Genomic DNA, 14,706 nt, shown 5'->3' with positions numbered 1-14,706 from the left:
GGCCCCCGAGGCACAGGGACTAGGCTTACGGGTCGGTGGTGAAGGAACCTGGAAGTCTGACTTGCACCTGTTGGAGGCCCAGAGCTGGGGGCAGAGCGGGGTACAGGTGGGGGTCAGCGGAGCTGCCGGCGGGGGGTGTCCCCCAACCCCTCTGCAAAGAGGAAAGCTTGGTGCCCTCTGCTGGTGGCCTGCGCGGTGGGCCTGGAGGAGCAGCTTCTGAGGCCGAGGCGCTGGGGGTAAGGGTGGGGGTAGGCTGTGTGTCCTGGTGGGGTGGGGGGCTGGGGGTGGGGGCAGGAGATATGAGGCTCTCGGCTCCACTCTTTGTGCCAGGGCCCCCCCTCGCCAGGCACAATCTAGCACGAATTTCAAGGCCGCCCCCAGCAGTAAGGCCCCAGCCTGGGGTCACTTCTGAGCCGGCCCTGGGGGGGCGGGGTGTCACCAGGAGCCCAGGCCCCGCCCCCACCCGGGTCTCGGACCTCGCTCCGTGGGCTACACCTGGCTCCGTCTGACGAGCACAAAGGGGCCCCAGGACCTCCCCACGCCCTCTCAGCCCCCCAAGCCAGGGCGCGCCCATGAAAGCCTCCTCTGAACCCCACCCGCCGCCCGGGACTGCGGGGCACAGACTTAACCCCGACACCCGGCTCTAACCAAAGGGCCACCCCTACAGGGCGCCTGGGCCCCAGGGGCGACCAGAGAACATTCCGGAAACCCCACTGACTGCAGGGCCTGGGAGCCTGGCCTGGGGGCGGTGACCGGCTCCCCCCACTGGCTGTCAGGAAACTCCGAAGGACCCCGATTGGCCTCGGGGGGGGGGGGGGGCGCCATAGGGGCCTGGCCCGCGGGACCCCCACCCCCTGCTCACTGCCTTCCCGCCCCCGGGGCCGCCTGTCCCGCTGCCCGGTGCCAGCCGTCGGGGTCTGGGCGGGCCGCGGGCCGCAGGGGGGTCCCCGGCTCGGCGCTCTGGAGGGTCGGGGCCCTGCCGATCCGGATTCCCGCTGGGCTGGGCCGCTCCGCCCTTTCCCACCCTCCCACCAGACAAGGCCTTAAGACAGGGACCCCCACCCGAGCTCCAGCTGCCCCAGGAGGGGCCCCCTACTCAGACACCCCACCACGTGGTGCTCCCCACGCGGCTCTGCCCTCCCCCACGGCCCCAAGTTGGCCTTTGCTGCGAGGCACCTGCGGGTGCGGGACCCCAAGAAGGGCCGCTGGTTGGCTGCGACCTGGGCGGCCTGGGGAGGGCCTGTGCACTGCACACACGCACACGCTCATGCCCACGCGTGCACACTCACACGTTCACACGCACACGCTCATGCTCACGCGTGCACACTCACAGGTTCACACGCACACGCTCATGCCCACGCGTGCACACTCACACGTTCACACGCACACGCTCGTGCTCACGCGTGCACACTCACATGTTTTCACACGCACACACGCTGGCGCGGGCGCCCCCGAAGGCCCCTCCTCCTCCCTCGGTCTGGCCAGGGGTCATGGGGCGCCCTAAGTTCTGCGCCTCACGCACCCGGGGACGTGCTGGAGAGGGAGCTCCTGTGGACACGTCCCCGCCCCTGCCCCCGGCTCCCCAGGTTTGGACTAAGGCCCGGGGGTCTCCTCCCCCCGCGAGTGAGAGAGACCCCCCCCCCCTGCGCCAGGTGCCCCGTTCGCCACCTTTCCCCCCGCCCCTGCGGCGTCCCCTCTCCCACCAGGGCAGGGAGGCAGCGGGGAGACAACAGGGCGCAGGGAGCGATCCGGGCAGGGGGGTGTGGCGGGGGGGAGGGGGGGGCGCGGGGAGGGGAAACGGGAGGGGGCTTCAGCGCGGGCTCTTAACAGGGGGCAGGAGCTGGGTTGAAATTCAAGGAACACTCTCCCTGTGGGCTGCAGGTGCGGGGCGGGGTCTACTAAGTAACCCGCAGTGGGCGTGGCTCGCGGGGGCCGCGGGGTCCCCTGGCCGATGGGGTCCGGGGAAAGGAAGGGCTGAGCCGCCGTGGGGACGCCGCGGCTTTCCCGGGGAGGCCTCGAGCACGGCCCTCGGCAGTGTGCGGGTCACTGCGGGGAACAGGCGCCCAGCTGCCCGCCCGCGCAGCCCCAGGCCGGCCCCGCCCGCGCCCCTCCCCGCGGTCCCCGCTTGTCCCCCAGCCCCGCCTCTGCGGCCCCTCCCGCGGCACGAGGTTGTGCCGGCTGTGCCGAGCACGGGGTGCGGCGCCTCATCCAGGGCCGGTCCTCAGGAGGCGCTGCGGGGCCAGTGGGGAGGGGGGAGGAGGGGGCGCTGAGGCCCGGAGCCCCCAGGACTTCTTCCATCCCTCCCTCCCCCCGTCCTATGGACTCTGCTGCCAGGACAGCGACCGACTCAGGGACCCTTGGGGAGACCGCGGCAGAGCCAATGGGACCCAGGCACCCCAGCCACAACCCCCAAGGAGCAGGGCGGGGCCAGTGCCGCCTCCTCCAGGAGGCCTTCCGGGGTCCCTGCAGGCTTCAGGTTTCTGGGGAGGGGGTGTCTGCTGAGGGTGGAAGTGCCACCCTGAAGCCCAGACCTCCAGGAATCCCGAGTGCCACACCCACCCGTGGCCCCCCAGGGATCAGACGGGCACCACATGCCACAGCCCCACCCCGCAGGCCTGTGCCTGCGCTAAGCTGGACACCGAGTTTCACGGGGGCCAGTGGAGCCGGGACTGTCCCGCCCGAGCCCAGCTCCTCCCCAGCTCTACACCACCGCCAGGGCTGGCAGGTCCTCTGAGACCCTCTAGGTATACCACCCCCCTAGAGGTGGGGAAACTGAGGCACAGGGGCAGAGACCTGGTCCATCCCCAGGAGGCCACTTCCCAGGGCTCTGGCTGGTCTCCTTCCGCTGACCCAGTGCAGCCCCTGCAGGGCCCTTAGCCCTTGACCTGAGCCCATCCCCCAGGGGCGGGGCTACGCAGGCTTGCAGCTGCCCCTCCTCCCCCAGGGCCTCCCACCTGGAAGGGACCCCTGGCCCGGGCACCTGATGCAGAGTGGGCCGGGAGTCCTCTGAATGGGCAGGGGTCCCACGACGCCTTGCCATCCTCAGTCCCCACAGGTGGGGAGGGGGGACCCCGTCTGTCCCAGCTCACAGACCTCCAGGACTTGGGGCTCCCCCCACCCTGCACCCCAGCACCCCAGGGGTCCCAGCCTGCTCTCCAGAGGAGCCCCAAATGAGACAGCTGGGCCTGGGGTCCCGGGGGGCTGGTACCGGCCTCATCTGCTCTCCCCCTTCACCCCTGCCTGTCCTCTGCATGTGCCCACCCCACAGAGCAGCCCTGCTCCTCCGAGGCCCACGGGCACTGAATCCCCCACTCCGTGTCCCCCTGGGGACGTGCGTTGGGGTGAGAACAGCAGGAGAGAGACTCGCTCACCACAGTGCCTGGGGAGCAAGCAGCCCCTGGGTGCAGCCGTGCCTGAAGGCCTCCTGGGAGCTCTGATTTGCATCTGGGAAGAGGTGAGCTCTGCAGAGGGGTGCCGGGGGATGCATCCTGGTGCAGGGATCCAGCCAGCTGCTGAGAGAGGGTCACCCAAACACCCAAGGGGGAACCCAGCCCCCCACACAGCCTGGCCCCTTTTAGGATCTCAGCCCTGCCTGGGCCTGGGTGGGGGGCGAGCTCCACTTGCTGGGCCACCCTTGGACCTGTGTGCCCCGAGGTGGTGACTGGAGGTGGCCTTGCCAGGGCCCCGCCTCTGGACCACCCACTTCCAGCCCCTCCCCCAGCCCCACCCAGGCCTGGAAGGATTAATGGGGAGGGGGCAGCGCACTGGGCAGAGAGCAGCAGGCGGACAGGGTGAGGCCCAAGCTCTGAGCCTCAGACCCCCGCCCAGACCGGAGACCCCCGAGGCTGCCCGGGTCCCTGGGCCCCTGGCCCCTGGCCTGGCCCCGCCCGCAGCGCTCAAGCTGCCGCCTCCTTGCTCGGTCCAGATGCTGTCCCTGCTGCTGCTGGCGCTGCCCCTCCTGGCCAGCGGGGTCCACGAGGCCCCCGGTGAGTCTGCCCCCGCCCCGCCCTGCCTCCCCCCAGCCCCACGGTGGGTATGGGTCAGCTTAGAGAAGCCCCCAGAGCCCCAGAGAACCCCAGGTGGGGGGCCCTGAGCCAGGGGCCAGCTGTGCCGCCTCTGACGCCGCCCCCTCCCAGCCCCCCACCAGGCCCTGGAGCGCGGGGCCATCGTGGGGGGACAGGAGGCCCCCAAGAGCAAGTGGCCCTGGCAGGTGAGCCTGCGCCTCCACGCGGCCTTCTGGAAGCACATCTGCGGGGGCTCCCTCATCCACCCCCAGTGGGTGCTGACCGCCGCCCACTGCGTCGGACGGTGAGGCGCGGGGGCGGGGCGCGGCTCCCCCGGGGTCCAGGGGGCTGCGGGTGGGGTTTCCAGGAGCGGGGGGTGCTCGGAGGCTGGAGGATCAGGGGCTGGCGGGTGAGTCGAGGAAACTGGGGGGTCCGAGAGGCCGGAGGCGGGTTAAGAGCGCCTGGGGGGTGTCCAGGGCCTGGGGTGGGGTCCAGGGATTTGAAGGGGGAGTTCGAGGTGGGGCTTGCAGGGGCTAGACCAGAGGGTTCAGGGGATTGGGGGGCTTTTCAAAGCCGGGGGTGTGGGGGCGCCGTGCTGGGTGACCGGCTGGGGCGACCTGCACAAAGGCGGTTAGGCGGGGCGCGGGGCGGGGCACGGGGCGAGGGGCGGGCGCAGGGAGCACGGCCGGGGGCTCGGGGCGGGTCGCGGGGCGGGGGGCCCTCCGACCCCAGCGCCCCGCTCGTCCCCGCAGAGCCCCTGCCCCCGCCCTACCCGCTGCGGCAGGTGAAGGTGCCCGTCGTGGACAACGGCGACTGTGACGCCCAGTACCACAGCGACACCTCCACGGGGGACAGCGTCCGCATCGTGCGCGACGACATGATGTGCGCCGGCCGCGCGGGCCGCGACTCCTGCCAGGTGCCCCCCCGCCCCCCTCCCACGCGCCGACCCTGCCCCGCCGGGCCCCGCTGACCCTGCCTCCCGCAGGGCGACTCCGGGGGCCCCCTGGCCTGCAAGGTGAACGGCACGTGGCTGCAGGCAGGCGTGGTCAGCTGGGGTGACGGCTGCGCCCAGGACAAGCGGCCCGGCGTCTACACCCGCGTCACCCACTACCTGGACTGGATCCGCCGCTACGTCCCGGAGGAGCCCTGAGGGGCCTCGGTCGGGGTCCCCATCAGCGCCGCTGCCCCCCCACCCTTCCCGGCCCTGCCCCAGCCAGCACCCTGCCCCGAGCCCCCTCCCCCGCCCCCTTTGGCCCTCCCCTGCCCGGAGCCCCAAGCCCCTCCTGCCGTGTCATTAAAGTGCATGAAGAGCGGCCTCGGCTGCCCAGGTGCCTCCGTGGTGGGGTCGCTGACCAGGGGGGCGGGGCAGCTGCCGCCCGCGGCTGGGTGGGGTCCCCTCCCCCGCACACGCCGCCCTCCTTTCCCTTTTGGGGGCTGCGTCAGGCAAGCGGGAAAAAGAGAGGCGCAGCCATGAGGTCGATGGGGACCCGCCCCCGGGTGGCCCCTCCCTCCCCCATCGCTGGCCGTCTCCCCCTCTGTTTCCAGGTCCCATGTGTGCACACCTGGGCGCAAGATAGCCTGGGGGTCCCGCTGTCACCTGCTGGGCCTGGCCCTCCCCCTGCACTCTGGGTGATCCCCCCACAGTGCTGCATGGACCCAGGGCCTTTTGTTCGGGTGGCCCTCCCTGGGTGACGACTTTCCAGCTGCTAACAGGGGACCCTGGGTGTCTCCAATTCGGGGTGGGTGTGAAGGGGCCGGGGAGGGGCTGAGTGCTGGGCCGGGGCCTCCTCGGTCTCCTGGGCGCTGCCCACTGGGGTCTCCCCCACCCCCAGCGATGCAGGTGCCTGCCGGTGCCAAAATCCTCCCTCGGCCACTTTCCAGCAGGTGGGGGGAGGCTCTCAGTGGGGGGGTTGCGTGTGTTGCTTTCTTTTTTTTTGGCATTTAAAAAAATGTATTGAAGTGTATCACATGGACATAAATATATATAAAGACTAAGTGTATAGTACCAGGTGTGAATTTACACATCAAGCCTACAGACCATCCTACGGCACATCACACCTCCCCCTGCCAGCAATACCGTGCTTGTTGTGGAACATTTTAACTAATGATTAAAGAGCATCCTCGAAGTATTCCAACCACCCAAAGTATACATTGGGTATATTTTTCCCCCACCCACCCTATTCTTGTTATTATTTTTTACATAATTTATAGATGAACACACATAAACAAGTGTATAGTAAAAGTTGTGAACTTACAAAGCAAAGATACATAACATCATACACGGTCCCGTACATCAACCCTCCACCGACACTTTGTATTGTTGTGAGACATTTATTAAAAATGATGAAAGAATATTGTGAAAATCTTACTACTAACAATAGACCTTATCTCACAGTTGGTATATTTTTCCCCCAACTCACTCTATTATTATTATTTTTTAAATATATTTTTTACTGATTTTTAAAAGATACATAGATCACACAAAATGTTACTTTATTTTTTTTTATTCTTTTTTTTTGTAAATATTACATTCAAAAAATATGAAGTCCCATTCAACCCCACCGCCCCCACCCCCCACTCCCCCCACAGCAACACTCTCTCCCATCATCATGACACATCCATTGCAACAAAATGTTACTTTAAAAAATATAGGAGGGGAAGCGGCTATGGCGCCATCAGCTGGGCTCCCGTCTACCACGTGGGAGGCGCTGGGGTCGCATCCCAGGGCCTCCGTGTGAAGGCAGCTCACCCACACGCTGCAGAGAGCCACCGGCCCACAAGTGCCGTGGAGAGCCCACTCGGCAAGGTGACGCAACAGAAAGGGAGACAAGTAAAAACACAGAAGAGCGTGCGAGGAATGGACACAGAGCAGACAGCAAGCAAGCCGCAAGGGGGCAGGGAAGTTAAAAATATAAATGTATAGGAGGTTCCATTATGCTCCAATCCCCAGATACTCCCATTATTGTTTTTTAAATATATTTTTATCACAGAAATTTTAAACTTACAAAACAATCATGCATAGGTGCAGGATTCCCATACAAGAATCCTCTATCAACACACCACACCATGGTGGAACATTTGTTGAGATAATATCATCAGGTTGTTACCAGGTTCATAGCGTACATTTGGCACATCTCTTCCATACGGCCCCATTATCAACACAGTGTGTTTTTGGTTTACATGCATGAATATTACATTATTATTGCTCACCACTGCTCACCACAATCCATAGGTCACTCCAGCTGTATTGTTCCATGCTTCTCCACATTCCCACCACCCTGCAGTAGTGATGTACATCTGCTCTAGCTCACAAAGGACACTCTTGCATCTGTACCATCAACCACAATTCTCATCCACCTCTGGGTTGACTGTGCTATTCAGTCCCTAGTAGATTATTCTCCACCTTTCTTTCAGTTGGCATTTCCATCCCTAGATTAACCTTTTCAGCCAAATTCCGATTTATAAAACAGCTGTTACTATAATATGTTACCATCAACTCGATACATTCCCACACTTTCACATTAAAGTTAATTAAAACTTCTTCTTACATTAAACATCAGTAGTCCATCTCAGTCCTCTTCTCTCCTTTAAGAATCCACCAGCTGCTACCAGATGTTGAAGATATTTTCCTACATTTTCTTCTAGAAGCTTTACGGTCCTTGCTTTATATTTAGATTTTTTATTCATTTTGAGTTAATTTTGGATAAGGTGTGAGACAGGGGTCCTCCTTCCTACTTTTGGCTATGGATTTCCAGTTCTCTCATCACCATTTGTTGAATGGACTCTTCTGCCCGAGCCTGGTGGGTTTTACAGGCTGGTCAAAAATCCCTTGACCATCCCTGGGAGGTTGTTTCTGAACCACGAGTTTGGTTCCATTGGTCTATGTATTTGTCTTTATGCCAATATCACGCTATTTTACCACTGTACTAGGTAATATAATTTAAAGTCCAGAAGTGGGAGTCCTCCAAACTCACTTTCTTTTTACGATGTTTCTGCCTATTCGGGACCCCTTACCCTTCCAAATAAACTGATAATCATGTTTTCCATTTATTTAAAAAACATTGGCGGGATTTTTATTGAGATTACATTCAATCTGTATTATCAATTTGGGTAGAAATTACATCCTAATGACATCCAATCTTCAAATCCATGAACGTGGAATGTTCTTCCAATTATTTAGGTCTATTTTTATTTCTTTTAACAATGAGTTGTAGTTTTCTGAATACAAGTGTTTTACATCGTTGGTTAAGTTTATTCCCCAATATTTGCTTCTTTCAGTTGCTATTGTAAATGGAATTTTTTCCCTTGACTTCCTCATCAGATTGTCCATTATTAGTGCCTTTTAAAGTCTATTTCATCTATATAAGCACAGGCGCTCGGTCTTTGTTGTTTGTCATTGTTGTTTTTGTTGTTGTTACTGAAAGCGTGGACTAGCTCTCTCCAGCCCTTTCACTTTCACTTTATTGGTATCCTGGGGTCTAAGGTGAGTCTCTTGCTGACCACATATAGGTGGCCCCCACCCCAGGACCCCACCCTGGCCCCAGCCCAGGACCACCTCCTCTGCACTGAGCTAACGCCACCTGCAGGACCCTGCTTCCAAGGAGGCCCCGGACTGAGGGCCGCGTCTCTCTTTTGGGGGCTGTGGCCCCTCCCAGCGCACCTCCTCTGCCCGGCTCTTCCCGGGACCCTGGCTGGATGACTTGTGTCTGCTCGCTTGGTCATAGCGTTAGAAGTTGTCATTTGCAGGAGAATCCATGTGTCCCCGGCTGGGCTGGGGGCTCTCTAGGGTCCCCTAACCCACCCCTGGCAGCAGGCGACGGTCAGCACTGGAAGATCGCATGGCTGAGAGCCAGAATGGGCCAGGGCTCCCCCGTGTCCTGCCAGCGGAGCCTGCGGCCTCCAGATTTCATGCATTCGTTTTGATGTCCGTCTCGGGGACCCCACAGCCTTTGATTTCTGTCTGGCTTGACACACTGGTCTGTCCTCCCTTGTTGGGAACCACCCATGCTCTCAGGAGACACCCGCCCCTCTGAGAACATATCGGGCCTCCCCGGGAGTGGAGAGTCCAACTCCTTCCCACCCATTTTTTTTTATTTTGTGTGTGTGTGTGCACATTTACTGAGCTTTATTTTATTCCATGTCACACTGTAATTTAGTTTTAGATTTTTATTTTTTACACTTTTTTTAAAATTAAGAGATCAAAAGGAACATTACATTAAAAAAACATAAGAAAACATAGAAAAATAAGAGGTTCCCATGTAACCCACTCCCCAATCCGCTATCACATCATTTTTGTAACTTGTATTTATTTGAAGATACATACAGCACAAAAAAATATTGTGTTGAAAAATATAAGAGGCTCCCGTATACCCCCGACCCCCAACCCCACTCCTCCCACACCAACAACCTCCTCCATCATTGTGGCACACTCATCGCAATCGATGAACACATTTTGCACATAATGTAAACCAAAATGGGAACCGTGTTTGATAGCTATGCTTCAAAATCTGTACATCAGCTGCAGCAAATATAACATGAACATGTAAAAAGATCATTGCTGGGGAAAGGGGAAAAAGGGCTTGATGTTGGATATATGGGAGTCCCCTATATTGTGTATGTGAATTGCTGTGATCTAAAACATTTTTAAGACAAAATTAAAAATTAGAAGAAAAAAAAAAGAAAGGATGTAGACACTGAGGAAGAAATGAAAGAAAATGCCTTGCCACTGTACATACAGGGGCAGCACCTATTACACTGAGGAAAGGAAAAATGTTTGAAACAAATCTTTATAATATTTTTCATTTTATTAATACACCAATTTATTTTTACTTTATCTTAGTATTTCTAAATTTGTATGTATTCTGTTTCTAAACTTTAAACCCATCACTATATTTCCATTTCCTATGAAGTGAATTTGGCAATATGTTAGGCTTCATTGTTGAAGAAGTTTTGGACACAGAGAGGTTCAAAAATGGCAGGGGAGGAAGCCTGGTGTCGGGTGTTATTGATGGGAGGCAAGTGAGTGGGGGGGAGTTCCCCAGGGCATGTATTTATGGGACATAAAAATGTTCCTGATATATGTTGGTATTTTTAGAGTCGTTAGAGTTACAAACGTAAACTGAGGGAGTGCTGAGTTCCTACCCAGGGGAGGTCTGTCACATTTGCCAATGGAACAGCAATAATTCCCCAAGTGCAAAGGCAAAGACCAACAAGGAAGGGTGGTCCAATAATGAGCCTTTGATACTGATGACTATGCTTATGAGTCTGTGTGCCTGAAATATGAACTAGGACTAGAGCTGCAGGGTGCATAAGAGTTACCTCCTGAGAGCGTCCATGTCGTTCACATGTGGGCACTCTCTAAGCCAAACTCAGCATATAAATGCATTACCTTGCCCCCAGCATGGGACATGACTCCTGGGAATGATCCTCCCTGGCGCTGAGGGATAACTACCAATCAGTGGCTGGTGATGCAAGTAGAAAGAGACCTTGAACAAAAGGGTCAACTCAGACTAGCAGACTATCTCAGCCTGCATGTTGGATCAAGTCTTAAAAACTGTTTTTTGACCTTGAATAAAAGAAGGAAATGGCAAAGACAAGTGAGTTTATTTGGCTAAGAGTCTTCCAAAAAGAGTCAAGAAGTCATCAGAGGAGTCACAATTATGCACACCTCAGCAGGACCCCAGAGAGAGCCAAAGTAGATACAACCCTAGGTGCTGGCTGTCCTGAAGGCCACAGAAATCCACAGGGCATATGGTCATGGAAGATGGATTTGGAGTTCTGTGCCATGTCAGAGTGCCCTATGTTGGAATTTGTGCTCCTCAGTGTGATGGAGCTGGACCCAGATGAGACTTTCCTTCACATACCTCTTCTGTCACTTTTCCTGAACCTGTGGTTGGCTATACTCAGGGAACTTGAATCTCTGGACTGCCCATGTGCCAGCTGGGGCCCTGAGCCTCAGCAGAGTTGTGACTCCCTACTCTCTGGTTCACTGGACTTACCCAGGTCAGCTAACAGGGAGGTGAAGATGATCAACCACCACACCAGGAAACCAAGAGTGCCCTACAACTCCAAGCAGAGGAATTGCATCCATCATCCATGTGGAAGATAAGCCCATTCTTGATCTAAAGCTGGAGTGGACATCACCATTCCAGGGTCCACAGAATGGAGAAGTAAAATATGGATTAGAGTGGACTTACTGATATTCTACTTTAAAACTATTGTGACTAGGAATAGAAAACAATGTAGCATTAAGATGGAGAGTGTGGCCACAGTAGTTGCAGAGGGCAGGGAGAGGGAAGAAGAGATGTGATGTGGGGGCATTTTTTGGGACTTTGGGGTCATCCCAAATGATATCCTGCCATAACCCACTGAATGTGCTGGGGGAGAGTGTGAACTACAGGATAAACCATTATTTATGTGGTGCAGCAGTGCTCCAAAATGTGTTCCTGCTCATTATGTGGGTCTCCTGCCACTGATACAACCTACTATGACAAAATGATCACGCCAACATTCTCTAGAAACCTGCCCCAGGTGTGCCCTAACCTAACTGCCCCCAACCATCATCCTAAACCAGGAGCCCTTCCTTGTCATATTGCCAAAAGTGTATTCTCAACATTGTAGTTTCAATCACATACCCGTCAATCCAAGTGTTCACCTGCTCCCTCCCCCAAGCCTCCTCCCAGTTCCATGGACAATCCAAACCAAAATTGCCACCTTAGCCCCTGTAAATCTTGCACCACCTAATCCAAATGTATCCCCCACACCCCTGTCATAATCCTTCACTGCAAAATTTCTCACTTCTATCTGATCATAGATTTCACCCATATGTGCATTGGTTCACAGACTTCTTCTTTTATATGTCCTGTAACCCCGTCTTCCAGTCTCTCTCGATGTCAGCTTGAATTGCTTAATTTATATCAGAGAGGTCATGTAATACGCCTGGCTTGCCTCACTCAACATAGGGTCCTGAAGATTCATCCATGTTATCCCGTGTGTTAGCACTGCATTCCTTCCTGGAGCTGAGTAGTATTCCATTTGTATGTATACACCACATTTTGTTTATCCATTCATCTGTTGATGGGCATTTGGATTGATTCCAACTTTTGGCAATAGTGAGTAATGCTGCTCTAACAGTGGTGTGCATATATCTGTTTGTCTCCTTGCTTTCAATTCAGTGGAATTGCTGGATTTTATGGCAATTCTATAGTTAGTTTTCTGAGGAATGGCCAAATTGTCCTCTACAATGGCTGGACCATTCTACATTCCCACCAGCAGTGGGTGAGTGTTCCCATGCCTCCACATCCTCTCCAGCACATGTACTCCTCTCATTTTTTAATAACTGCCAGTCTCATGAGTATAAGATGGTATCTCATTGTACTTTTGATATGCATTTCCCTAATAGCTTGTGATGTTGAGCATCTTTTCATGTATTTTTATCCATTTGTATTTCTTCTTTGGAGAAGGATCTGTTCAAATAAATCAGTTGACCATTTTTTAAATGGGTAAGTTTGTGTTTTTATTTTTGAGATATAGGATTTCTTTCTATATGCTGGAATCTAGGCCTCTATCAGATATATGGTTACCAAATATTTTCTCCCATAGGATAGGCTATTGTTCGCTTTCTTGACAAACTCTTTTGAGGTGCAAATGGTTTTAATTTTGAGGAGGTACCATTTATCTATTTTTCCTTTCACTGGCCCTGCTTTGGGTGTGAAGTTCATGAAACCATTTCCTACTACAATGTCCTATAGATGCTTCCCCACATTATATACCAAGGTTTTTCTGGTCCTGGCGCTCTTACATTTAGATCGTTTGATCCATCTTGAGTTGATTTTTGTGTAAGGTATGAGATGGTGTTCTTCTCTTAATCTTTTGGATATGGATACCCAGTTCTCCAAGCACCATTTGTTGAAGAGGCCTTTCCCTCCCAGTTGAATGGGTTTGGTGGCCTTGCTGAATATCCGATGACTGTATCTGTGAGGATCTATATCAGTACTCTCACATTCGATCTATTGGTCAGTAGGTCTATCCTTGTGCCAATGCCATGCACTTTTGATCACTGTAGCTTTTTAGTATGCTTTAAAGTCAGATAGTGTGATTCCTCTGATTTCACTTTTCTTTTTCAATATATCTTTGTCTATTCAAGGTCACTTGCCCTTCCAAATAATTTCATAGTTAGGTTTTTCCTATTCCATAAAAAGAAATGCTGCTTTGATTTTTATTGGGATTGCATTAAGTCTGTAGATTAGTTGGGTAGTATAGACATCTTAATTATATTTAGTCTTCCTATCCATGAACAGGGAATGTTCTTCCATTTATTTATGTCTTCTTTGATTTCTGTTAACAGTGTTGTGTAGCTGTCAGTGTATAAGTCAGATACATCTTTAGTTAAATTTATTCCTACTATTTGAATTTTTTTTAGTTACTAATGTAAATGGTATTTCTTTCTTGCTTTCCTCCTCAGATTGCTCATTATTTGTCTACAGAAATGCTACTGATTTTTTCCTGAAACTTTACTGAACTCATTTATAAGTTCCAGAAGCTTTGCTGGAGATTTCTCAGGACTTTCTATGCATAGGATCATGTCATCTGCAAATAGTGAAATTTTCACTTCTTCCTTTCCAGTTTAGATGCCTTTTATATCTTTTTCTTGCCTCAGTACTCGTGCAAGTACTTCTCACACTATGTTAAATAGGTGGGGTGATAGTAGACATCTTTGTCTTATTCCTGATCTTAGAGGAAAAGCTTTTAGGATTTCACCATTATATATGTTAGCAGTGGGTTTTTTATATATACCCTTCATCATGTTCAGAAAGTCTCTCTATTCCTATCTTTTGCAGTGTTTTTACCAGGAAAGGGTGCTGTATTTTATCAAAAGTTTTTTGCATTTATAGAGATGATCATGTGATTTTTCTCTTTCTATCTGTTTCTGTGGTTTACTACATTGATGGATCTGCTTATGTTGAACCATCCTTGTATACTCAGGATGAAACCCACTTGGCCTTGGTATATAATTCGTTTGATGTGTTGTTGAACACAATTAGCAAGTACTCTGTTGAGGATTTTAGCATTTGGTTTCATTAGAGGGATTGGTCTATATTTTCCTTTCTTGTGGTGTCTTTGTTTGCTTTGGTATTAGGGTAATGTTGGCATTATAGAAAGAGTTAGGCAGTGCTCTTCTACTTCTATTTTTTGGAAGAGTGTAAGCAGGATTGGTGTTAGTTCTTTCTAGTTCATTTGGTAGAATTCACCTGTGAAGCCATCTGGTTCTGGGCCTTTATTCGCTGGGAGATTTTTAATGACTGATTCTACCTCTTTACTTGTGACTGGACTGTTGAGTTCATCAATTTCTTCTTTTGTTAATGTAGGTTGCTTACGTGTTTCTAGGAATTTGTTCATTTCCTCTAAATTGTCCCTCTTGTTGGCATATAATATTTCAAAGTATCCTGTTATGATACTCTTTATTTGTGTAGGGTCAGCGGTGATATCCCCTTCCTCATTTCTTATTTTGTATATTGGCGTCTTCTCTCTTTTTTTCTTTGTTAGTCTAGCTAAGAGTTTGTCAACTATTGCTTTTGGTTATTTTTTCTAGTGCTTTCTTATTTTCAATTTCATTTAATTCTGCTCTCATCTTTCTTGTTTCCTTCTTTCTACATCCTTAAGGGTTAATTTGTTGTTCTTTTCCTAATTCCTCCACGTGTGA

The 14,706-nt window shown here is 53.2% G+C and overlaps 1 protein-coding gene across 1 annotated transcript; it reads left to right on the top strand.

Annotated features, from left to right (window-relative positions):
• Positions 1 to 3,378: 3,378 nt before the first annotated feature.
• On the top strand, positions 3,379 to 5,443 carry LOC131275650 (tryptase alpha/beta-1-like). Its single transcript, XM_058286703.1, has 5 exons — positions 3,379 to 3,454; positions 3,926 to 3,986; positions 4,137 to 4,308; positions 4,737 to 4,920; positions 4,990 to 5,443. Exons 2-5 carry the CDS (start codon positions 3,926 to 3,928, stop codon positions 5,152 to 5,154), a joined length of 582 nt encoding a protein of 193 aa, XP_058142686.1. The 5' UTR covers positions 3,379 to 3,454; the 3' UTR covers positions 5,155 to 5,443.
• The last annotated feature ends 9,263 nt before the right edge of the window (positions 5,444 to 14,706 follow it).

This window comes from Dasypus novemcinctus, chromosome 23, assembly GCF_030445035.2.
Source record: "Dasypus novemcinctus isolate mDasNov1 chromosome 23, mDasNov1.1.hap2, whole genome shotgun sequence".
Lineage (NCBI taxonomy): Eukaryota > Metazoa > Chordata > Mammalia > Cingulata > Dasypodidae > Dasypus > Dasypus novemcinctus.
The sequence above is the reverse complement of the archived record's forward strand: the minus strand, read 5'-3'. Positions and strand labels throughout refer to the sequence as shown.